General features: G+C 45.1%; 3 protein-coding genes across 4 annotated transcripts; all 3 read right to left on the bottom strand.

Annotated features, from left to right (window-relative positions):
- Nucleotides 1-865: 865 nt before the first annotated feature.
- myorg (myogenesis regulating glycosidase (putative)) lies at nucleotides 866-4631 on the bottom strand. Its single transcript, XM_056275256.1, has 2 exons — nucleotides 4224-4631; nucleotides 866-2657 (listed from the first exon to the last, which is right to left on the bottom strand). Exons 1-2 carry the CDS (start codon nucleotides 4484-4486, stop codon nucleotides 866-868), a joined length of 2055 nt encoding a protein of 684 aa, XP_056131231.1. The 5' UTR covers nucleotides 4487-4631.
- A 6608-nt stretch (nucleotides 4632-11239) lies between these two features.
- On the bottom strand, nucleotides 11240-16036 carry LOC130108427 (uncharacterized). Of its 2 annotated transcripts, none has more exons than XM_056275340.1 (6): nucleotides 15896-16036; nucleotides 14181-14295; nucleotides 13767-13947; nucleotides 13514-13576; nucleotides 12199-12318; nucleotides 11240-11590 (listed from the first exon to the last, which is right to left on the bottom strand). In XM_056275340.1, exons 1-6 carry the CDS (start codon nucleotides 16013-16015, stop codon nucleotides 11500-11502), a joined length of 690 nt encoding a protein of 229 aa, XP_056131315.1. In that variant the 5' UTR covers nucleotides 16016-16036; the 3' UTR covers nucleotides 11240-11499. The 2 variants fall into 2 exon arrangements, with proteins under 2 accessions (XP_056131315.1, XP_056131317.1); XM_056275342.1 differs by having other exon boundaries at nucleotides 11240-11587.
- Nucleotides 16037-17730: 1694 nt separating this feature from the next.
- zgc:109965 (Nicalin-1-like) lies at nucleotides 17731-23617 on the bottom strand. Its single transcript, XM_056275014.1, has 15 exons — nucleotides 23476-23617; nucleotides 22694-22884; nucleotides 22074-22218; nucleotides 21753-21850; nucleotides 21533-21610; nucleotides 20633-20736; nucleotides 20220-20308; nucleotides 19910-20049; nucleotides 19651-19829; nucleotides 19441-19528; nucleotides 19248-19286; nucleotides 18537-18709; nucleotides 18123-18176; nucleotides 17957-18035; nucleotides 17731-17787 (listed from the first exon to the last, which is right to left on the bottom strand). The coding sequence occupies exons 1-15, from the start codon at nucleotides 23615-23617 to the stop codon at nucleotides 17731-17733; spliced, it is 1656 nt and encodes a 551-aa protein (XP_056130989.1).
- Between the last annotated feature and the right edge of the window lie 1162 nt (nucleotides 23618-24779).

Here is a 24779-nt window from a genome sequence, read left to right as displayed (position 1 = left end):
AGATATTATTGGTTGCAGAGCTGCATCAGGCGTTAGGGCTGGACAGGGGGGGGGTGGTAGCTAGTATTAGATACCTCATATAGGCCATAACCTGAGAAAAACAAAGCTTTAACCCGAGGAGCTGCATTAAACACTGCATGCATAAGAAGAGGGACTTGTAGATCAGTGACATTATCCTTACACTGAAAGTGGTTCAGTGACAACAAGTGTTACACAAAAATATGCACCTTGTTTGGCAGGTTAAAGACGCATGATTTAGCTTCAAGCATTTGCACTTGCCAAAACAACATATCATCATCATCATCATCATCATAACATCTGACTTACTTGAAGTCGATGAAGTGAAGAGAAGCGAAAAGAAGAGAAGAATTTAGGCAAAAAGTAAATTCCAATCATTCACACTTTCAATTCAGACTTCCTGCCATTGGCAGTTTGCATTTTCCCTTTTTCACAATTAATTTACACGTAAAGCATTATAACTTTTTAAATCCCTTTAGATAAACAGGTGTTACGTTTAACAATCAGTTAAGATCTATGGCTTTGTTTAGTTAAAACAAAATTACAACATGGCTTAATTATTTGGCAACAGATAGCAATTACATTGTATTAAAGCCACTTAAAACAGCGAAAAAGAAAAGACGTTCAATGGGTTAATAAAATGACAACTCTAGTTTCACAGTTCGAACAAAAGGTGGCTTTTACAGCAAAAAAAAAAATCCATGAAAATCAAATTAATCGTTGTAATGACAGCCTTATTTTCTGTCAATAATTTCGAATGTGCAAGGGTTAAAGCAAAATATTGTTGCTCAATAACAACTTTACGCATGGGATACCCATATCTACCCAATCGTGTAATCTTCCTATGTTAAACCCAGACAAAGTAAGCAATTTCATCGAGGTCCACAGGATAGTCCGTGAGGTGCAGGGGCTCTTTGATATCAAAGCTCTCCCCCTTGTAACTTCGCCAACGGCCGGCAGGAAGGTAAATGTCCCGCTCTTGCTTTCCGGGCTCTAAAACCGGCGCTACCATGAGGTCATCCCCGATCAGAAACTGGGAGTCAATTTTATAGGCAGTTTCATCACCCGTGGCAATCCACCACAGGGGCCGTATGATGGGGTCTCCCGTGTCCAGTACCTCACCGGCCAACTCCAGCACTCGCGGTGCAACAATACTCTCATGGAGGGCTGTGTATTTCCTAGCAATTTCCACAACCTCATTGTCATACTCCCAAGGGGGAATAGAGAACTGCATGGACGGCATGAAAGCTGACAGCTCCAGCCAGCGGATATAGAGTTCCCGGTCGGGTAACGCACGATTTCCGTCTGTGCGATTCAGATAGGCGTTGCCTCCAATCATGTCTGGTAGAATGAACTGATAGCCGAGAATGCTAATGGTGAGCACTGTGGGGATGAGGGATTTGAGTCCCATTTCGTAGCCCCACACAGAGTCCCTGTCAATAGGCCTGAAGAAGCAGGATATGTTCTGGGATTGGTAGCCGCTACGCAGTTCTGCTCGATCGTTGTAAGGAATGGCCATCTCTGTGTAACGCCTTGTGAAAGTGCTTGGATCCCGTATGTGAGTTCTGGTACTAAACTTCCAGGGCAGGTAATTTGTCTCACCAGCATCAAATTTAAAGGATGACACCCCGTATGTGGAGCGAAATGAACGCAAGTGGGAGGCAAACCAATCACGAGCCTCAGGATTAGTAAAGTCCAGAATGCCACCAATTCCATTCCACCAACGCACCAAAGCTGGTAACTGGCCAGTGGGCTCCCGGACAAACAGCCCTCTCTCTACACAAGTATGGAAGTTGTCCGAGTCATAGTTCACAAATGGGTGAGTCCACAGGGACACTAAAAATCCATCTGCTTTCAGCTTCTGAAACATGGCTGAAGCATTGGGGAACTTGATCGGATCAAAATCATATTCCCCATGGCGGCTAGTGTAACGGTCATCTAGTTCCAGGTGGCTACAGTTGAAACTATACTTTCGGATGTTGGCAGCATACGCCAAGAGTTTCTCCTGGTCAATGTAAGTCTTATGTAGAGCCCAAGTGGACCAGATAGGGTGGCGAAACATGGCTTTGGCAGGCACTTTGTTTGGCTTGGTGAAGTATCTGCGGACCATGTACTTGTGAATAGAAGTAACATCTGAGCCCACGCACACTCTATAGCTGAGTTCAGCACACGGAGCCTCCCCTGGGTTTGGCTTAAAGGGACTGTCATGGTAGCGTGCCTGGAAGTACATGGTTTTTTCCGTGTCATTCCAGCCCAGATGGAAGGGTACTGAGTTATTTATCTTAATGGCAGTGGCATTAGAGGAGAGCCAATAGCTTTCCAAAATTCCACCAAATTCATTTCGGTTTGAATAAATATCACTGGTGACAAAGGGTTTTGGGGCTTGTTGGCCAGAGAGTGCTATAGGCCAGTGCTGGATGGCTGACACAGCACCACCATACCAATGTGAAAATTTGTACGTCATGGCATGTTCAACAGGAATGTCAGGAACTAGTTCCTCCCAGCGCACGCGGTAGCACTGCACTGTGTCCTTGGGTCGCACCGTTTCGATGAAGAAGTTAAGCTCTCTATCGCTGGTACGGCTGCAGCTCAGCATCTCTCCCTCTTTATTGCAAGAATCTAGATCCAGGGTACCAGACCTGCAAAAATGTAATAGTTTTAAACTGAACTCAAACTTGTGTTGTCAAAAAACACAAAAATAAATGACAAACAAATGCCGGCAGTTATTTTAGGCTCAACTAAAACACATTTCAGTTCACAGAGAAAGAATGTCATGATAAGCCTGCTGAACACTAGACAGTGAGTTGAACATTTTCTGGTAGTTATTTAGAAAAATTGTAAAACAAAAAAGTTGAAAAGCCCAAATCGTTAACTGCAACACTGGACAGGAAAAATGTCTCGTATCTGTACATATTGCTTCTGGCATATTTGGCTTCAGTCCAGATTGAGAATATTAAGATATATGTATATGTGTGTAGGTGTATGTGTGTATATATGCGTGTGTGTGTGTGTGTGTGTGTGTGTGTATATATATATATATATATATATATATATATATATATAAAACTTTGTTAAAAGAAACACTCAACGGTAGGGAAAGTGCTCAACAAAAATAATCCAGTGAGTCAAGGAAATCCTTTATGAGACCGTACAAGCCTGTTTCATGTGCCGTAAGCATGAAAGCAAGCAATCATCAGCTGTCACAGCTGATGATTGCTTATGGCATGAAACAGGCTTGTGCTGTCTCATAAAGAACTTACTTGACTCACTGGATTTTATATATATATAAACAGAGAGTGGGGGGGGGGAGTAATGGAGTAAAGGTGAATGAACGGGAACAAGAGACAGTGGTAAATTTACTTTTTTGGTATGTTCAAATTCTTTAGATTCATTGCCATGATGGTTAAGTATTGTGTGTTTAATATTTTTCCTTTTGGGTACATTTGGAGCACAGAACCAACCCCCTTCCCGCCTTCCCCCCTGCTGATTGGCAATTATTCTGTCTTATGGGGCAAATGACATGCCTGGCTGGTTTTTAATTTAACCATGAATAATACACATGGCCCTCCTTTCCTCTTGGCCAGTAATGAATTTTAACAAAATGGGGGTCCTAGGTGTTCTGCATACTGTGTGAGCCCTCCTCAGAACTTTCTCGGGTGATGTTAATTAGGGGTGCAAATCACAAGTTTCATCATGATACGATATTATATTGACTTTTTTTGACAACGATACAATACTTGCTGATATCACAGTCTGCCACGAAACCAGAGCTAACACAGGCAGTCTGGAGTACTACAAACCTAATGAAATTATATGGCATTATATGGACAGACAACCAGTATAACTGGTTGTCTGTCCATCATTAGCGCCATCACATTGGCATCAAGTTCCAATCTGTTTTTTCTGCTGGAGTCGTTTCCAACACGTACGTGTTTGCTGCTGCACCAGTGTTCATCCCACCTGGTCAAAAAATTCAACAGCGGTATATGGAGAGTGGAGAGTGTCTCCAACCACAGTAAATATGCCAGTTAAGTAATACATAACCCGACCCCATGGTCCAGATGGATAAATTAACAATTTACCAACGGAGCAAAGTTGCAGATTTCAGCTTTAACTCTATTGAATTTTATTTGAAATATATTTTTATGTATCCGTATGCAATGATCAAATTCCAACTGACCCCAATCCCACTGGAAAATACCAACCTGAAATCCATTCTGAAAACAATAGAGCCACCCTGGTTGCGGATAATGTAGCCATCTTTATTCAGGTCCAGGAGTTGAGTCTTAAGTAGCTCAGCTTTGCGTAGCGAGGCAATGTAATAGCACCAGGCAGTCACTGCCGCAATCACAAGTACCAGCCCAATTACTCCAGCTCCGACTAAGGGACGGTTGTCCTTGGTGTGTTTTTGCTTGGGGATAATGTCTGTTATTGTTCCCCCTGCTCCTCCTGGAACAACCTGGTACATGATTTTTTCACCAAAGCAGCAGTTCCTTCACTTGATGTTTGATAAGTTGTAGAGACGGTGCTTTTGTGACCATCAGCGTTTGCCTGGCATGACCTTGGAGACTGTAGAGAGAAAGGAGAGAGCCGTCCCCGTCGTTATCTGTTCATCTGCCTGTCATAAGAAAGTGATAACATATGTTCAAAAGTCCTGTTTGTAGTTCCTAGAATAAGATTTACTCATCTGCATTGTCTTGCCAGTTTCTCACATAAGAAAGCAATTCGTTTTCAGTGAAAACCGTGTTAGCAATAAAGTTAGTAAACTACTAAAAGAAAAAAAATCTGTTTGCGATTGCTCTAAATTCACTCAATATCAATTACCAAGTGTTGTCTTAAAAGTAACATAATTCAAATATTCACTTTGTATTCACTATGAACAACCAGAGACATCAAGGAAAACTGTTCCAATGAATACACATTTCACAATATGGATCTGCCTCACAGTCTCATCTAGTTTACATTCCATCCTCTGCCTCTCATCTCTCACACACTTTAGCCACGGACTCAGATGCTGAACAGAGCTCCACAACGCTCTGCCTCCACGCCAGTGAGAGGTATGAACTTTTATGCTTTAACGAAGACAAATCGGACAAAGTGAAAGCACACAGTGGTCATTCTAATGCATCACTCCAACTAAAACACAAGACTCATTTGTATGTAAGGCAGCAGAGTTAGGTGAAAAAGGGATTTTAGGCTTTCAAGCTCTGCCAGTACCAGGCAGTGAGAGGAACACATACAAGACTTCCTTTTCCATCAAGCCAGACCAAGAGCCAGAAGTGGAAGCAACCTGGTCCGCTCCAGTTAAACACCAGATACTTTAACAAACCCAGTAACAAAACAACGGTCCTATACATTACAATAAACTGCAGGAAATCACTGATGAGCGCAAAAAAGACAGACATATCTATATATGTCTATGTCTCATAGCCACTTGATCTGCACAAAGACTGCTCAGCCAACAACGATATAGGAGAAACCATTATGGGTAATTGCCTGTTCGATGTTAGTTATTGTGGCTACTAACTAATGAGATCAATTTCAATAGGATGCAGTGGAGCAGACCAGAAAGAGGTCAGTCTCCTCTTTCCTGCTGCCTTGCTGACTAGCCTAAACTACAGTGGGCCCTCACTGCCTGCCCTGCCAGCTGGGGTCGATAATAGAGAATGCTTGGAATTAATTAGCAATCTAATGGACTAATTCTGTGTTCAACCAGCCTCATTATTGATTCCTGACCCCTCCACAAAACCCATTTTTATAAGGGTTAAAAACGTTGGTTTTCTTTAAGGGCCTGTAGCCACTTTGCTCCAATCAACTCAGTGAAAGAAATACGATTGGTAAAGTTATACTGGAGACATGTTCAATACAGTAGTGCTTAATTATGTGCATAATGTGGTGTGGAAAAAAAGCACAATTTCAAGGGTCTGATGTGTAAAAATGTAGCAAAAAATAAAATAAAAATAACAGATTTTAGTATTCTAAGCATGCAATCACAAATTAAATCCAAACTATTGCAATATGAACTAATCCGGCGAACCGATCTTGAAAGTCACTGAATAATTTTATCATCTTTAAATGGTACTGTATCTCCATGAGATTGTCGTCCTGTGATACTCAAATTTAGAGTCTAAATTATGAAAACACAAATCTTTCACCGGACATTTCTCACAAAATGAGGTCTGAAATACCCGAGGGAGTATTATTTGACAAACTACTTTCAGTTTGATATTATACTTCACATTACCAAACAATTCAGTGTGATAAACCTCACCTTGGGACTCTTAAATATGGTATTTTTACAGATGTAAACAGACATGGTGACAAATTGTGTAAAATCCCCAACGATCGTCGTAAAAAATAATGTTTTCCATATGGCCCAGCACTGTGGGAACCAAGAAAATTCCCAACTTGAGAGTGAAGCAGGTTTTTTGTTTATGTTAAGAGTCAATGGAGGCGACTATCTCCCAAGTCACACAGTTCTCCATGTGTTGTCACATGGAGAAAAATAAACACAGACATGCTGATACACTCAAAACTGGTGTCTGAGAACACCTCTCTAGCTCAGAAAAAAACAAAACAACAAAATGTGTGCGTGGAGGAGGAGGAGGTGGTGGTGGTGGGGGGGGTGACTGTACAATACTGTACATGTGTTGCAACGGTAGCACTGTAATGGTCACTTACCCAAACACCAAGTATCACCATTGCTGTCGTGACCATTGCTGAGGAAATATTTTCAACTAAAGCATTCTGTTTTCACCGAAATGCATTAACCATCAAGCACACTGTTATGATTAAATCATCTCGAGAATTTATGTGGACATACACATGCATTGGGCGACCGGTCGTGTGCTAAAAAAGTTTCCTCGCGGACTAATAACTCTGTCGTCGCGTGGTCCACTCTCACGTGATGTACAGTACAGGAGAATGACTCGATATGTGCGCCAGCTGATCGTACTGACTGTTCTGCTAAGACCCCTAAAAGTCACTAAAGAAAGAAGAGGAAAAAAGTAGATTCACCTACCGATCAAGAGGAGCCCTGTGTCGGCGGAACAGCCTCGTAAACAGGACCCTCTGCGTGTGCGCTTTGGCTACGCCCACCGACTCAAACCACGACCGTACCAAGCTATGGGAAATGTAGTTAGACAGGAAAAGTACGTTCTCCTGACCTGACGTGTAGTGAGTGGGGTCACAGACTTCTGAGCCAGTTCCAGTGAAATCTCACAGCGCCAGACGTCTGAATTGTAGCGGGGTTACAGAAATAACTCACCGTGGCTTGCTGTTTTTCTGTATGAAGTTGACGTGCTCACTTTATAGTTTCAGGGCTCGGGGTGTAGCCATGATTATGCAGCGCCGTGTTGTTTCAGGCGGGGTGGTGGAAAAAGAACAAGATAGACGACACACGCGTCCGGGTAGGCAAGAGAGAAGTCGCTCGTCTCTGTTTTCTCCCAGTTTCCACAACTGGTGACCCCCGACGTTTGTCAGCTGGGCGTTTCCAGAGACAGCTCTTCACCGACGTGACGCCTGATGCGGTTTCTCTCAAGCTGCCGGAGTTCTGGGAGTCGTCCGCCTCGGCTCGGTTCGCCCAGACAGAAGCGCAGTTCGCGTTGCGGGAAATCACCGCGGACGCCGCGAAATACCGTGATGTGGCGTCTCTCGGGAGTTGAACAGCAGCCAGAGTGGCGAGCCTCCTCCAGAAATGCTCCGCAGCAGGATAAATACGAGACACTCAAGGCTCGCCTGTTGAAAACGTTCGAGCTTTGTGACGCTGAGCGGGCCAGCTGGCTCTTCTCTCTGCCAGGCCTCGGTGACAGTAAGCCGTCTGAACTCATGGACAGGGCGCTGGATCTCGAGCACAAGCCCGAATTCTCAGGTACGGGCTGCTTGGCACAAAACTGCCATCATTGACTGCCGTGCTCTGGCCAAGGAGGCTGATAAAAAAAAATTCCTGGCTGGTCAGCAGCACTTTGCGGCCACGCTTTTTCCTGCCCGAGCATTTTCACCGCTGCCTGGAGACATGTAACAGTCGCCGCCGCAGCAGCAGCAGCTCCTCAACGGCGGGGCCCCGGCCTGTGTTTTTACTACGCCAAGTATGGACCCAAGGCCAAGCGGCGTCAACCTGCATGCAGTTACAGCGTGGCGGGAAACGCCGGGGCCGGCGCTCAGTAGTGGCCATGTGCGTCGGCCGAACTGGCAGGCTGCTGTTCATCCAAGACACCATCTCCGGACGGCGGTTCCTATGCGACACGGGCGCGCAGAGGAGCATCCTGCCCGCTTTAAGAGTATAAATCCTGTCCTGCGGATATCACCCCCCCCCCATGGATGCCGCTAACGGCAGCCCCATCCGCACTTGTGGCACTAGGTACGTGGAGCTGTGTTTCGGCGGACAGCGGTTCGGTTGGGGCTTTGTCAAGGCAAAAGTGTCCGTCCCCCTCCTCGGCGCGGATTTCCGTTGTTATGCGTCTATGGACCGCTGGTGGATGTCAAAAACCGCCGGCTGATCGACGCTGTCACTTTCTGTGTATGCGTGCGCTCTCAGCGGAACGGACGTCATCAGACTGTCTGGAATGCTCTCCGCCGCAGACGAGTTTCTCCGGCTTCTCGCTGAGTTGCCGGTCCTCATGCAGCCCACCTTCTCGTCATCCACCAACAAGCACGGAGTGGAGGACCACGCCGCCACTGGCCCACCGGTCTCTGCTCGGCCTCGGCGCCTTGACCCGGCCAAGCTCACCACCGCCAGGGAGGCGTTTGAGAATATGGAGCGCCTCGGCATCATTCGCCGCTCCAGCAGCCCGTGGGCTTCACCCCTTCACATCGTCCTGAAGCCTGGCGGCGGGTGGCACTTGTACAGCGATTAACGCCGACTCAACAATGCAACAACACTGGACTGCTACCCAGTCCCACACATCCGAGACTTTTCTGCCCACCTGGCTGGAAAAGTCATCTTTTCCAAAGTGGACCTCGTCCATGGATACCATCAGTTGCCCATCCACCTGCTGAATGTCCCCAAAACGGCAGTGAGCACCCCATTTGGACTGTTCAAGTTCCTGCACATGCCGTTCACAGACATCGCAGCGCCTCGTGGATTCAGTTCTGTGTACGGGACCTGCCTTTCATCTTCCATCACCTCCAAAGTAGAACACCTGTCTCACTTCTGGACATTTTTTGAATACCTCAGCCAACACAGGCTGATCATCAACCCAGCCAAGTGCCAGTTCAGGCCGACCACCATCGACTTCCTCCGACACCGAATCACCAAAGACGGGGCGGTACCCCTCCCATCAAAGGTGGACGCAGTTGTGAACTTCCGCGACCACTCACAGTCAAGTCCCTGAAGGAGTTCCTCGGCATGGTGAACTTTTACCACCACTTTATCCTTCAAGCTGCTCACCTCATACGACCCTTATATGAGGTCCTGAAAGGCAAGGCCACCAGACACACTGTGGACTGGTCCGCAGAGAGGGACAAGACGTTTGTGGACACCAAGACTGCTCTGGCTGATGCAAAAATGCTGTCGCACCCATCACCCAAGGGTCTGATCACCATTACCACGGACGCTTTGGACTATGCAGTCAGTGCAGTGCATGAGCAGTGGGTGAATGGTGCTTGGGAGCCACTCGCTTGCTTGCTTCAGCCAACAGTTATGCAACAGCGAATGGAAGTACAGCACCTTTGATTGGGAGCTCCTCACTCTCTACCTCGCCGTTCGACACTTCTGTCCCCTGCTGGAGGCCCACCAGTTCATGGCATTTGGGTACCACAAACCACTGACATTAGCCATGGCCAAGGTGGCTGAGCTGTGGTCCGCCCGCCAGCAGCGACAGCTCTCCTACATCTTGGAGTTCACTACAGACGTACAGCATGTTACTGGCAAAACCAACCTCATCACCGACTGCCTCTCCTGGGCCATCGCGGGGGCCATCCGCTTGGGACTTGACAATGCCCGCATGGCAGCTGACCAAGCCGCCAACCCGCACATAGCTCAGGACGGCTGTCACAGGGCTGTAGTTAGAGGATGTGGCTTTCGACGACACTGGTACCACGTTCCTATGCGATGTCTCCAGGGGTCAGCCCCGGCCCGTCATTCCAACTGGATGAAGGCGGTGTGTTTTCGACACTGTCCATGGCCTCTCCCACCCGGGCAAAAAGCCATCTCAAGGACTGGTAGCAGCCAAAGTCATCTGGCATGGGCTAAAAAAAGATGTGAAAGGCAGGGCTGACATCTGCGTGGAGTGCCAGCGCTCTAAAGTGCACCACCACACCAAAGCTCCCCTGGCGCAGTTCCCGGTGCCCGTAAGGAGGTTCGACCACGTAAACGTGGACCTAGTGGTGGCCCTACCTCCCTCCCACAGTTTTACTTACCTCCTCACAATGGTGGACAGGATGACTCAATGGCTGAAACACCACGGCTTCCTGGTCTGCAGCCCACCAACAGACCATGCTTCTGGATAACGCCAGTTTTCACACTGATCCCCACTTCGCAACACAGCCTCCCACAGTCTCACGTCCCTGCAAGTCTGTAGTCAGCAGAATACATTTTCATCCACCACGATGCCCACCGTGGACTCCTGCAACCCCCCTACAATGGCCTGTTCTGTGTCCTGGAGACCAGGAACAAACACTTTGTCGTGGACATCGGTGGTAAGCTGGAGCACATTTCCATGGATCACCTCAAACCGGCTCACCTGGACTTGTACCGACCTGTTGGACTGGCTCAATCGCCATGACGGGGACGCCCTCCTACTTGGCCCCCACCCCCCAACAAGGTCCCTAAAGCTCCTCCACCCACCCACCCCCATGCCACCGTAGGGTCCCTAAGGCCCCTCCAGCAGGAGCCCCAGCCCCCCGCACCTGTTCGGCAGAGCCGTTCCCCACCACTTTAACTCTTCCTATTATGGTGAATTCTGGGGGGATTTGGGTAGTGGACTTACGGACCTAATTGATCATGGCTTGTTGTTTTGTTTTAAGTTGACATGCTCTCTTCAAGGGCTCAGGGTGTAGCCATGGTTACACAGCGCCATGTTGTTGAGGCAGGGTGGTGGAAAATAAAAAATAACTGTGTAGTTAAAGAGAAGTTTTTCGTCTCTGTTTTCACCCAACTTCCACAAAATAACATTTTAAAGTTATAGCTATATCACATGTATGAGTAAACGTCTTTTATTGAAATGTTTTGAATTCAAATACGTTCATGGAGAGGGATCGTGAGACAACGGGGCCTCTTAACAGACACCTTAAACACCCCAAACCCCACCCCCATCCCCAGGACAGGTACACTCAATCAAAGCAAACAGCACACTGACGCCTCTCTCAACCACGTATATGAGATCAGATAAAGCCAGTGACAGCAAGGTGTTATTGAAACGAATGCCTGAGCCGTTTGACTCGAAATGAAAAGTGAATAAGAGTGACTTCACACAGAGGCTCTGCCTTTGGCCTGTGCACAGGAGGCCCGTTCACGAATCCATCCATGCATTTGCTGGCGTTTCAACGGAGGAATTCGGACACAAACTCCGGGTGTATGATGTAGTGTCCAGCTTGGAAGGGGTTCACCACATGGAAGCAGCTGTAGCCACTGCTGTCAAGGAAGGATTAGAGCAGAACAAAAAAAGACCTGTTATTGTCCATATTCTCTCTCGCTCTCTCTCTCTCCCGCCCCCTTTTTGTGTGTGTGTGTGTATGTGTGTGTGTGTGTGTGTGTGTGTGTGTGTGTGTGTGTGTGTGTGTGTGTGTGTGTGTGTGTGTGTGTGTGTGTGTGTGTGAAATATGTGCATGCGTCTCAGGGCAGTAGTCAGCCTACTAAAAGGGGTGGGTCTTTTTTCTCAAAAAGTGGACATTTTATTCCTAGCACAAGACACCTATGCAAGCCAGTGCTTGACCCACTATAGCTATGAATACACTATACTTTATAGTGGGCTAAAACTCGTAATTTAACAGAAGCGTCACCTAACACTGGATGTTTCAGGTTTAAAAACATTATATGGTAGTGACTATGAGCCTTTTTCCCAAGGTAACTGCTGCTTTGTTTCATTGAATACAATTTAGTTGGACTTTTTGGACGTTTTGTTTATTGTTGTTGGTCAAATGACACCCCCCGACCACACCCATGGGTTTGTGTGTTGCATGGGGGAATGTTCGCCATATCAGGACAAAATTGGTCTTCACTCAATGCAGTAGGACGTGTACCATGAATCCAGCGTGATGTTTGAACGCGACCTCCAGGGCTGTGTATGTGGCAGGTGGTGAGGTGCTGCAGGAGGGTTGCGTGTTTGGAGTCCCATCTGAGGATTAATAGCCATGAATTGCCTGTCGGAAACGATGTAAGTTTACTTTATGACTACCACTGCCGACTGCAAAAATCATTTCTGCACTTTTAATGTTGTGACAGCAACTCCTTTATCCATGCATTCTAACGAGTCATGCAGCCATTAAGCTGATATCAAAACTATATCCACTTTCACCCTGTTTACTCTTAGCATAAACGTGCGTTTTGAATAAATCCGACAGCTGTCACATTTACTCAAACCACATAATGATCCAAGTGTTAATGGAGCCAAGACGCACCGAAGAAGGACTGACTAAACCTGACAGCTAGTGGCTACATAGGGTACAGCCACGGACGGAAGTGACACAAAATCTCACCGGGCACATTTCGTTGCTAAGGCGATAGCTAGCCTAGTGGCCAGATGGGGTACAGCCACGGACGGAAGTGACGCAAAATCTCACTGGGCGTATTTCACTGTCTACGGCAATAGCTAGCCTAGCTAACCTCCTGAGCTACCACGAGTTTGGACTTTGGTTTTTAAAGCCAGATGAATGATGAGTCGGATGAATTATTTTTACTTAAAATAACTACAATTTCACTTAATAAAAACTGCTTATTGTGCATTTTAAATGAAACATCGCTGTTGCTTGTGCATAGATACTGCTTCCCAATGCTAGCAAGCCAGCTAAGTCTATATAAAACAGTTGCTAACGTTAGCTTGCGTCTGCGACACTGTAGCTATCCATAGAGATAACATTATATTTAAAATGTTAATTCTGTGCATTTATCCCTATTAAGTAATCGCATTTGCCACGCTCCGCCAGGAGCCTTGTCTTTTATCGAAACAACGAATTTCATCAGTGTGTCCTCCTTATATATTTTTTAAATCCCCTCAAAAGATCTACACGAAAGGAAACTGTGAAAATAGCCTTCGTGGGCTTCTTCTGAATTTGCCGCCATGTGTCTCAGGAGGTTAGCTAGGCTAGCTAGCACCATAGCAATGGAATACACCCAGCGAGATTTGTGTCACTTCCGTCCGTGGCTGTACCCCATCTAGCCACAACCGTTTACTCTAGACACATTTTTATGCTAAGTGTACACATGTGTAAACAGGGTGTTTCTTCCTGTGAAGCCCTTTGTCATGTGATTGCTGGAAGCAATGTCCATCAAACTGGCAAACGAGACAAAGGTTTAAAAGCCATGGGGGAAAAAAGAGGTCAGAAGCCAACCTCTTACCTAAGTCCTCCTGCTGAGTGATTACGGACATTTTTCAGGTCATCCGGCCTCTGCTGAAAATGCCTAAAACAAAGCCATTTTACTGTCAGCAACAAAAGCCACGTTTGCAGACAAAGTTCAAAACATTATCCGGGATGAAACTGTCAGTAAAGCGGAGGACCTTTGTAGTGTTATCCTCCACGGTCATATCTTCCTAAAGTCAGTGTAATTAGCTTTATAGCCTGGCTAATGGATGAGACATATGGATTGATACCTCAGTGGGTTCCTCGGGTGTGTTTGTAACAGAATGTCTGCGTGATCAGAAGGGTTTGTTAGCTGAACTTTCTGCAGTGCATCAGCAGAGGGCAGGGCATGTGTCGTGGATGTTCTGACAGCAGGCGTAAAGGGAGTTCCGCCTGTGTCCGCTGCATTTAGTGTGTTTTCAGGCTTACCCCCTAATGCAAAAGAAACAGCACGCACAACAACACAGCAACAACGCGTACACATACGTACAAAAAAATGCACATCACTTAGCTGGGATAAAAATTTGTCTTTCGTTTATGTTGGTTTTATTCTTGTTCAATCAGGTTCAGACACTCGACAATAATTGGATGCACAGAGTTACTATAGTTGTTTAAACTTGGAAAAATCTCACACAAACGGCTTAAAGTTGAGGATGCATCTGTACCTGGGCTGTGGAAGGATAAGTGTCTCACAGGGGGGAAGAGAGGACGGCTGGTGCTCACAGGAGGTACGGGATGTGAGACTGTTTGTGCTTGAAGTCTTCGGGGAAATAGGAAATCCTGGGGAGGGGGAGGAGTTGGAAAAAGATGAAAATGCATAGAGAAGATGGGGGTTATGCAATTTTGCGCTCACCCTTCTCTCAGAATATTTCCTTTCTAAACTTGTCATTGTATTTTTATTATGTGCAAGGACAGCAGGAAAAAAAATCATTGGCGCTCCCCTGCCCACCCTGCAGGGCGTGTACACCTCTAGAGCCCGGAAACTGGCGGGCAGAATCAGCACAGACCCCCCACACCCAGGACACAGTCTGTATGAACTCCTACCCTCTGGCAAGTGCTACTCGGCAATGTGCGCCAAAACCACCAGACAGGAACAGTTTTTTCCCCACAGGCCATCTCTCTCATGAATACTTAACAGCTTGGTGCAACAGCATGGACACTTATATGTAAATATGACACTTTGTAAATAGCCCCTCTGCTCAAGATGTCTCACCTACATATCTACAATGTGCACTGCCTCTCTTTAAACCACATGTGCAATACAAATGTACAGTTGTATGTATACATATACAGCCACTGTGTACTGGTTACAAATTATTACTGTGATTGTCTTGATGCATGCTCAATAACCCAGGTACGAAAATCAAAGAAGGTTGAATCAGTTCATCTGGATACAATGCTGTGTCCAGATGAACTGATTCAACCTTCTTTGGTATTATTGTTATTGTTATAATTATAATATAAGTATATAATATAGTATATAATTTTATAATAGATAAATTTATATAAATATATAAATATATATATGTATATTAGTATATAATATACTACAAGCATAATAAGTTATAAAGTTATAAGTATGCGATATAAGTATATAATATAATATATAAGCAATATAATATATAAGCCATATAATATATAAGTATAAGTTATTAATTATTCAACTATAACAAAACCCTGTATAGTTGTGACATACCTGTTGTGCAAACATATTTACCTCCAATATCCTATTTATTATTCCATTTATTTTTTATTTTCTCTTGCTTTCTTTTTTTTGTGTGAGTGATATATGCAAGTACTAGAAGCTGCTGTAAACTGAAGTTAAATTCCTCATGTGCATAAGCACACTTGGCCAGTAAAGTTGATTGTGATTCTGATTCTGGTGTGGCAAGGGGATAAAAAGAAAGCAGAAGGACATGGAAACTCATCACAGACATGCAACTTACATTTATACTATAATATTTTTGTACAAAGCGGTAATGTACGGTAATCGTTTGTGATATTGAATAGGTCTTCGGTGGCTCTGTGTACTCAATCTCGGGATAGACAGGCATGGAGGAAGTAGTTAATAATAGATGGGATACAGCTTTCACTCTGTACGCCAGTATGTAAACAACCAGCCATCAATTAGTACAAGAGGGCTTAGTCTGTCTTAATGAAGAACTGCAATGAGGAAAGGGGTTAATGATAAGTGTACTGTCTGCCCTTACAAGAACCCTCGGGAAATCTGCCCACCTTCCTTCCCTTTGTAATTTTGAAGACTCTTTTGATCAACTTCGAGACCTTTACACGGTCTTAAACAGGTACTTGTAAATCCGCTTTGGCTACTTCTGACATCTGCTTTTGGAGAATTTCTGCATTGGTTGAAAGTGCGTCTTACCGGCCGGGGATGTGGGTTGTTCCTGCGGTGGGCTGAGGATGGTCGAGGCCGTGCAGGTCTCCCTCTGCCAGGAGAGCCAAACTGCTCTGAGTAGGTGCTGATGAGGAGCTGGGGAACCATCTCTCCTGGTGCTCCTCTCAATTCAGCTCCCACCACTGTCCCGCAGTCTGCTGGAGACTGCAGCACTTCAACTCATTTACATTCCCCCCTCTCCTCCCCCGTCAGCCGGTAGCTCCTCCCTGTCCGTCACACCTGACCCTTCGCATTTCATGTCTGTGTGGTTTATTTTTTGCACGATTGCCTTATTTGGTTTGAACCAAACTGGATTGTGGCTTACCGGTTGCCCTTTTGCTGATATGATTTACTTTTTTTTTTTTTTTTACTTATTTTAATATTCCACCATCGTATATTTTGTAGTACTTTGTCTGCTCCTGCTTTCAAACACTGCGGTAAAAGTACAGCCAAAATTCACCATTTCCTGTTAAAGCAGCTTCGATCTTCAGTTATGAAGTCAAGAAATGTGACTGGATGGTTAAAAACCTTTTGGTCACCCAACAGCAGCCGTGATTAGTCTGGTATGTTGGTAGAACCGGGATCCTGATGGCATCCCTGCTGAACCAGAACACCTTTCTGCCACCTGAGCACTTGGCCCTAATCCATGTGCGGCTCACTAAGACCAGGGCCCCCCTGCAGAAATGGACACACAGCGATCTAATATCCATTACAGAGCTCCCACCTGTGTGCCCTAACAAACAAACCAGCTAAGATCTTAAACACCAAGCCTTGGCTCCCAGCTGTTAGACCACTGCTTAGTTAAGATGGATTTAATATCATTGGATCAATCATACACACACACACACACACACACACACACACACACACACACACACACACACACACACACACACACACACACACACACACAAAGGGTCATGGTCATGTTCACGCCATTCTGTTCATAGTCTGCATGCCTCATTCATGCCCATCAATAATTCATCCAGCACTGCAGGGTCCCTTTGTGTCTCCGCTGCTCTCACTTGCTCAGTGCATCTGGTTGTTCATCTGCATGAAATGGCAAGGGCTCGTTTGATGGCCAACCTCCATTCAAGTCCAAGCCATGCAAATGCACAGCGGAGGACATGAGGAGTCATAGTAACGGCGTAGCACGATCATACAGCGTTACGTGTTGAAATGAACAAAAAAAATGAAAATTCTGAGCTCGAGATGCAATGTGCTGCTTGTTTTGGTTTTATGCCAGATTTGGTGCAAGACATGCAGTACCAGTACCAAAAGTTTGGACAAACCCGATTGAATGTATGTTTTTCAAACTTTTGAAGTCGTTCCCTATTTCCCGAATTTCTGTCCAAAACAATGTTAAATATAGATTTTGATATGAAACCGCCCCCCCTCACCCCACCCCAACAAGTTGTTTCATTTAGTACTTAAGTGAATTTAGCAAAAATAAAGAAACCCCCTGCTATGAGTTGGGGTGTCCAAACTTTTGACTGGTACTGTACATTGTATCTCACAATCTCATCTCCTCCTATGTGAGTAGGGTTTTTGGTATTAGAAAAATAAGCTTCGCTACAGTGAGTACACAATAGACCTCTGCAATGATATCCTGTTTATTGGAAACTTGGAAATTCAACACAATAAAAGAAAAATACAAAACAAAAAACAGAACGTAGGTGCATTTCTTTTACATATGATGCACAGGACCATATTCCAAAGCATGCTCCAAGAGTCATACAGTATTGCTGTCATGCTGCAGAGCAGAGGGACAGTGAAGTCCAACACAGGTGGTGGCAGGTCTCAGACGCCATCTATCACCGTATTCACTGGTGCTTGGATTTCACCACCGATTTGAGTTTTTTGTAGAGGTAGCCAAAATTCTGTAAAAGGGTGGAAAAGGAAATCAAAAAAATATATATACAGAAGAGCGTGATCTGTGGGCCTGTTATGTTCATACGTGTATCTTGATCATTTGACCAAAACAAGACAATGTGCAATTAACAATGGATAATCCATCTGCACAACTTGAAAGAGCTGATATCAACAAACCTGGATGGCATAGTAAACTATTCCCAAATAAGCTGCTATGCAGCCACCCAGGAAGAGATCAAATGCGGCGGGCTTCACTCTGATGGATAGAAAATAAAATCAATTTGACTTTTTACACCCAGAAAAGGGGCAAAATTGCTAGTTCATAGGAACTTAAGAGGTTTACCTGTACATCATCACGGGCTGATTCATCTGGTCAAAAAATGTAATATCAGGGTCTCTGTAAGAATAGATTCATAAATCGTGGTTAACTTCAAGAATAATGATCTACTATGTAGAAATTGCATGTGTGATATAAAATGTTTAAGAAACAGTGTGATTGTTGCGGTGTTTATTCTTATCCTGTTTCATAGAATCCCAAGTCTAGCACAGGTGTGATTGTGTTGGTATGAATGACTATCTGTCTGCACAAAGGAGACAGATAGTCACTTGTCTGCACAAGTTACACAAGGGAGAAAGTTCCAATTAAGAGAGTGTGTGTGTGTGTGTGTGTGTGTGTGTGTGTGTGTGTGTTTAGGTGTGCATCAATACATTTGTCACATACAGCAATATTGTGCCACAGTGTGCAACAAGAAATAACCTTTTGTCCTGTCGGAAGGTGTGCCTGTGCACTTGCAACAAGTAGTGTCTGAACTCCTGCTCCAGCGAGTTGAGCAGCAGGATGTGTCTGGGCTCCTTGTCCAGCAGCTGGGTGGCCCGTGGGACTGACGTCAGGAAGGACATCAGACTTGACAAACGACTGTCCTGCAAGTCCTGCATCAGACAATTTACAGAACAAAGTGCAACGTTACAGTCTATAACGTTGCACTTTGTTCTGTAGACATGCACCTAAATTATCTTATCTATAACGTATAGATACTGTCTAACATCTGCACATTAACAAAAAAGTGTTACACCAAATGTGTGCAGCAAAAGCATGAGGTTTTTAATGACGTTTCACTGGTGCAGGGTGCGTTCATGAAATAGATCTAACTCATCTGAGTTTAAGATCAATCTGGGATTTATGATATTCATTTGCTGTTTGAAAGTAATATCTTCAAACATTGAGATCCCACTGTAGCCCAAAACACGTTTTTAACTTTCTCTCCAACCCTAACCCTTTAGAGCCTTCACGGATATCCTAAATAAAAGGTAACTGTTTTAGTAAGATATTGGCCCATCAGTTTGAAAGTAACATATAAAAAATCTTCTGGGCAGTCAAATAAACGTCTATTGACTGCAATGCTACCAAATGGCCATTAGAGGTCAGCGTTTGTCTTTGTAATATTGAGCCACACAAAACGAATCTTACCATTTGGCCCTTGAAGACCTGTAGGTCTCTTGGTGAGCCCTAGCGGTAGACAGTGAAGACAAATCAGTCATACAAGAACATCTCAATATACGCAACAATATCGATTTGAAATTGTCCAGAGGGATGAAGCTAGCACAATAAACAATAATAAACAACCGTTTTTGAGGTTTCATATTTCATAATCATACATCACCTTGTCAGAGAAGTTGAACATAAACCGTGCCAGCGCCTCTGCTATTATAATGCCGTTACGTTTGAGTTTCCTGAAGTCCACCTGTGACCTGTGAGATGAGATCCTCTTGAGTACAACCAGGGAAGCAAGACATGTTTGATGTACTATACTGTAAAAAAACAACAAAAAAAACGACACGGCCTTTCTCTTGATCACCATAGACAGACCCACATGGTATCTAGCATGGATCCCCGGAGCTCAGATTTGGGGTCCTCCAGATGAGACAGAGTGAACCCCGGGATCCTGCGCAGGGCATAGCGCTCGTGCTCCCAGGCTACTGTGGACTCCACGAGATTGATCTTCTTATGAATCATTCCTATCTTTACCCAAGGAAATCGAAAGGAAACCACCTACAAGAGACAGAACATCAGCTGAACTGCGCGGGGGGTGAGATCAGCCTCATGTCGAACACGGTAACATCGACTGATACCTCTTCCAGCTGCTGAATAAAGGAGTGCATAGAGGTCCCAGGTTTCGGAGGGCGGGACACATGCATGTAAAGCTCGTCACCATTAGCCAGAGTATCCAAACACAAAACGAACGCCACGTTGTCATGGAGCAGGCTGGACTCTGGTTGGTCGGAGAGAAAAGTTTCGTAGAACAAATCTCAACTTTGGCTTTTACTTTTCTTTCTTTAATGTCCCTTAATCTTTTAACGTTCATTTACATGGACGATAAATGCTAAACCCATAGACAAAGTAAATCCTGAATGTCTGCTAAAAAGAAAAAGAAAAAAACACCGGCATGGTCCAGGTTCTCCTCAATCCATCTCTTGGTGCCCATGAAGTTGTATTTGCCTCCTCCAGTGAGGGAGAACATCAAATGATACCTAATACACCAAAAGGAAATCTACGATTTAACACTGAATGTTATTCTTACCCCTGTGGCATTACAGGATCTTAAACAAGTAGATATTCATCATATATATATATAAGGTTGTGTTGCACATTTATCAATTCATGTCAATCCAAACAATGGTGTGGTCTTGTCAACCAAGGGCAGTGACACAGTCAGTAGACTGATCATGGAAATAAAACTAAGGTTCAGGATTTGATTCCCGCTGAGGTCACTCATGGTAAATGTGCGTGCACTTAGCACTGAATTGCATATATTACATTGTATTAAAAGTTACACAAAATGAACTGTAACTCACGGTGGTCTGGTGCTTGGGTTGCTGTAAAGCTTTTGGAAGAGACGTGCCAGCTCCATCAAAATGGTGACTCCGCTGCCGTTAGAGTCTGCGCCGTGTGACAGCCACTGTGATACACAAAAAGGTACTTATACATGTATGCATATATATACATAGGCATACAAGGACATGCACAATAATGCAAGTGCTTTGATATATTAAGCCAAAGAAATAGGGAATTGTTTAAAGAGAGACTTGTCATCAGCACCTAATATGTACAATGCTTACTTATATCGGTCAAGCTGTAAGTAGATTTTTTGGGGGGGGGTTCACTTTTTCTCCCCAATTGTATCTGGCCAATTACCCCACTTTTCCGAGCTGTCCCAATCGCTGTTCCACCTTCTCTGCCGATGCAGGGAGGGCTGCAGACTACCACGTCTCCTCCGATACATGTGAAGTCGCCAGCTGCTTCTTTTCACCTGACAGTGACGAGTTTCACCAGGGGGTGGGTAGCGCATGGGAGGATCACACTATTCCCCCCAGTTCCCCCTCCTTCCCGAACAGGCGCTCCGACTGACCAGAGGAGGCGCTAGTGCAGCGACCAGGACACATACCCACATCCGGCTTCCCACCCGCAGACACGGCCAATTGTGTCTGTAGGGACGCTTGACCAAGCCGGGGGTAACACGGGGATTCGAACCGGCGATCCCCATGTTGGTAGGCAACGGAATAGACCACTACACTACCCGGATGCTGTAAGTAGATATTTAGTTGTTGTTGATGGACTTTTACAAAAGAGGAAAGCAGGGTAGATAGATGGACATTCAGATCCATTGACAGTTGCTGCCAAAGTCCTCCTGTCCTCATTCATAGCAACGTGAAGACTGTGTTTGCAAGTGTTTGACTGCAAGTAAAGCAACTCACTGGGGCCAGACCATAGGAGTCGTAGTAAGCAGTGATGACAATGGTGGGTGGATCCTCCCCTGATCCAGGTAGCACGCCCTGAAACACCCATCAGCATTTTAAGAGGCTGCATAGCCAGCGTTGACCGGATTTCATGGCAAACAATATTTCCTGTAATTTTACAGAACTGAATCAGGACTCCTTACTCATGCAGCATGTTCAGACTGGGTTGAACACTCACCTCCAGTGTAACTAGTGTGTTGTCGGTGATGGCCTTAATAGGGCTGTTGTTGCTCACCAAGATCTGAAAGGCGGTGGCTGTGACCATACTACGAAGAACTCCAAACACAGAACACATAAGGCAGGCCATGAGATTTTCACCTTTACCTCACCTACGATCCTCTCAATAGCTCAAGAGAAATAGCAGAGTGCTAAGCGTTTAATCTATTCATGTCCTGCTTTCTTTGCTGTGGACTCAGTATTTGTAATTTTCTCCAAACAAAGACATCTGCTGTTGAAAACCTCAATCCAGACACCCATCTATTATCTAACCTCTATTTACCTCGTACAAGTATGGAGGAGGTGCGGGTGGCTGCGGCCTGTTTGACCTCCTCATACATGCAGAGGAGCTGCTCATCCTCAGGCGCCACATACACAGGCATGAGTGTCTCCTTCAGCAGGGCTTCACTCTCACTGACCATGAAGGACTGACAAAAGAGAGAGAAATTCACTTAACAGGAAGAAAGGTTGTTTCCTGTTGCTCCGAATTCTACTGACAGCCTATCTCGGCTCATTATTTAATGAGACATTTGACATCTTCTTGTTGACCCCCTGGCGTACCTGTCTTTTCATGTCAATAACATGATTAAATTGCTCTTAAAAAGAGATGAGACAACTACTTTACGGTCAAGGCAACTACTTTGCAGTAGTTTCCGACACCCGCGTATTCCCGATCATATTCACGAACAATATTTATATGACTTCATGCAGCAAATTAAAACTGTTGCACAAATATTAATTCTAAAGAATGATGAGTAAATAAAGACATTTCATAATATTCCTGCAGCAAGTTTTACCTCAAAACAACTCAGCCTGAAAATATCATTAAACACATAAATTGCATGTGTCTGACAGGCAAAACCAGATGTTATGTTCTGGGGCACCTATGTTTTATGTCTGTACCTGTATGGCCTCTTGTGAGACAGAAGAGGTGTTTCTAGGGAGGAGGATCAATATGGCGGCAGCATTCTGCCTCTGGGCCTCGAGGTATTTCTCTGTGGTGAAGTCTGCTACCTTCATGATGACACAGCGTCTGGTCAGTACTGGCTCATCTGATGACCTTGCTTCCGCCACCACAATGGCCCCACGGCAGCCTCATCAAAATAATAGAAAGGTCAGCATCCAGATTAGGTACTCCAAACAAACAAACACTAACCCTTCCATATCTCATGCCACAAAAAGCGTGGCAAATATCACCTAAGTTACCAACTCTTTTGACTATAGACCTGTCTTTTAGTTTCTTCTTATCTATTATAGTCATCTCTACTAATATATCCAATTAGAACTGTGCAGAACTTTAATCTTAACACAAAGGTCAAATGAAAATAAAGTTATGTAGATACACAACTGGCACAGTAGCGACAGGCACGGCCTTGACTATGACGGGCCTTAACCCTCATTGTTCATTGGCATTGTGCTGCCTGTGTCATTAATGCTGTAAAATGAAAACATAACCGAGTTGTTTCGTGTCTTCATGATTGGCTAGACACAAATTGCTGTTTTTTCCACAAAATAGTGTAGTTTATGGAAATTCAACTGCCATGGTAATTCAAAAACACTTGAGACAAAAAAAAATCACACCTGAACAAGGGAATTGTGAGATGTTTCTGGAAAACAAACAAAAACAGAAGAGTTCTGTCTGACACCGAGCTTTGTCTTCGGAGCGGTCCTTCCAGTGGACTCACCGTATTTCTGTTGCACCAGGTTGTACTGCTGCATCCTGTAGGCGTTAAACTCATAGGAGGACACAGCAGGCAGGGCGGAGGAATGGAGTGATTGCACATAAAACAGCAGCAGAACGGCGCCTGTGGTCAGTTTCTTCAACATGATTCCACGGACTGGCTGAAATCTGTTGTAAGTTGGTTAGTTACACAGTCCATCTACCAACACTCAAGGGCACGCACAATTTACCTCATGACATGTTTTCTGTTTCATCGATCTTCTGTTGTTATTTAAGGAAAATCAGGCAGTGTTGAAGACTTTTTATTGTTTAATGCTCTTGTATATGTAGCCCATGTTTCTGCAGGCTGTCTCCCTAGCCCTGTATTTTTGCCTCCTCCCTGTCTCCCTCTGCGTTGTGTTATTTGATTGGTGTGGTTGGAGTCAGGAGAAAACGGACAGGAGTTGGCGTTCTTTGGTCTGAGCAGTGCAGAATTTATTTTCTCTTGGCTGTCTTTCGTCACCTTTAACATATCAAAAACGTTGTGTCCTAAAATCAACTTATTTTTAAATTAACAGTAGGCCTGGTGCCACACGGATACCTCCAGAACACGGACCACACCCCCCAAGCCACCCTGAATGAACCGCCAACTTCCCAGTTACCAGCCCCCCTTCAGGCCGGGCCAACATACATGCACCCCTAACTGCAGATGCTAACCCCGAGGGCTCCTACCTGGGGACCGGCGAGTTACAGCACTGTCCAGCCTACACCAGCTGGGTTCACACAGACACACCAAGTGAAGAATGTGCAAGTTTTCAGTGGAAATCCTGATGGTAAAACCCTCATCGAAGACTGGATACGTGATATGCAGTACCTCTTGGACGCAGGAGGGCTGCTCACCCATCTCTGCTTTGCAACCATTGTGCGACATCTGAGTGGGGAAGCAAGGAGGCTGGTCTTAAATCTAGCCCCCCATGAGCAGCATCCAGAGAGGGCATTTGATGAACTGAGAGCTGAATACGGTGACATCCAACAGTCCCTGGATCCATTAGCTGACTTCTATGAGGAGCCAGCGGGCAGATGAACCGGCTTGTTCCTATGCCATTGCACTGGAGGCCACGCTTCGTTCAGTAGAAGAGGCCCAGCGTAGGGACCAGCCATTCACAGACCGGGATGAGAAACTAACTCGCCAGTTCCTGAGAGGGTTGAATGATGAAGAAGTTTATCTCAGGATTGCTCCCATGAGACCCAGGCTCCTGAGCTTCCGCGAACTACAATCGGAGCTATGCCATCTGGCTAGGGAAACAAAGAAGTTCCACCCCCAGCACA

The sequence above is a fragment of the Lampris incognitus genome, chromosome 2 (genome assembly GCF_029633865.1).
Source record: "Lampris incognitus isolate fLamInc1 chromosome 2, fLamInc1.hap2, whole genome shotgun sequence".
In the NCBI taxonomy this organism is placed as follows: Eukaryota; Metazoa; Chordata; class Actinopteri; order Lampriformes; family Lampridae; genus Lampris; species Lampris incognitus.
This window is presented reverse-complemented; position numbering and strand designations above follow the sequence as displayed.

What these genes read in the sequence shown, in the direction of transcription:
- myorg (XM_056275256.1), bottom strand. Translation starts at nt 4,486, where the DNA reads ATGTACCAGGTTGTTCCAGGAGGAGCAGGGGGAACAATAACAGACATT. An exon ending in GTTTTCAGAATGGATTTCAG is followed by an intron (nt 2,658 to 4,223) that starts GTTGGTATTTTC and finishes ACATTTTTGCAG; the next exon opens with GTCTGGTACCCTGGATCTAG.
- LOC130108427 (XM_056275340.1), bottom strand. Translation starts at nt 16,015, where the DNA reads ATGGTTCCCCAGCTCCTCATCAGCACCTACTCAGAGCAGTTTGGCTCT. An exon ending in CTTATCCTTCCACAGCCCAG is followed by an intron (nt 13,948 to 14,180) that starts GTACAGATGCAT and finishes CTTTTGCATTAG; the next exon opens with GGGGTAAGCCTGAAAACACA. An exon ending in CACCCGAGGAACCCACTGAG is followed by an intron (nt 13,577 to 13,766) that starts GTATCAATCCAT and finishes GCTTTGTTTTAG; the next exon opens with GCATTTTCAGCAGAGGCCGG.
- zgc:109965 (XM_056275014.1), bottom strand. Translation starts at nt 23,617, where the DNA reads ATGTTGAAGAAACTGACCACAGGCGCCGTTCTGCTGCTGTTTTATGTG. An exon ending in CCTGGTGCAACAGAAATACG is followed by an intron (nt 22,885 to 23,475) that starts GTGAGTCCACTG and finishes TATTTTGATGAG; the next exon opens with GCTGCCGTGGGGCCATTGTG. An exon ending in ACTCCTATGGTCTGGCCCCA is followed by an intron (nt 20,737 to 21,532) that starts GTGAGTTGCTTT and finishes TGTGTATCACAG; the next exon opens with TGGCTGTCACACGGCGCAGA.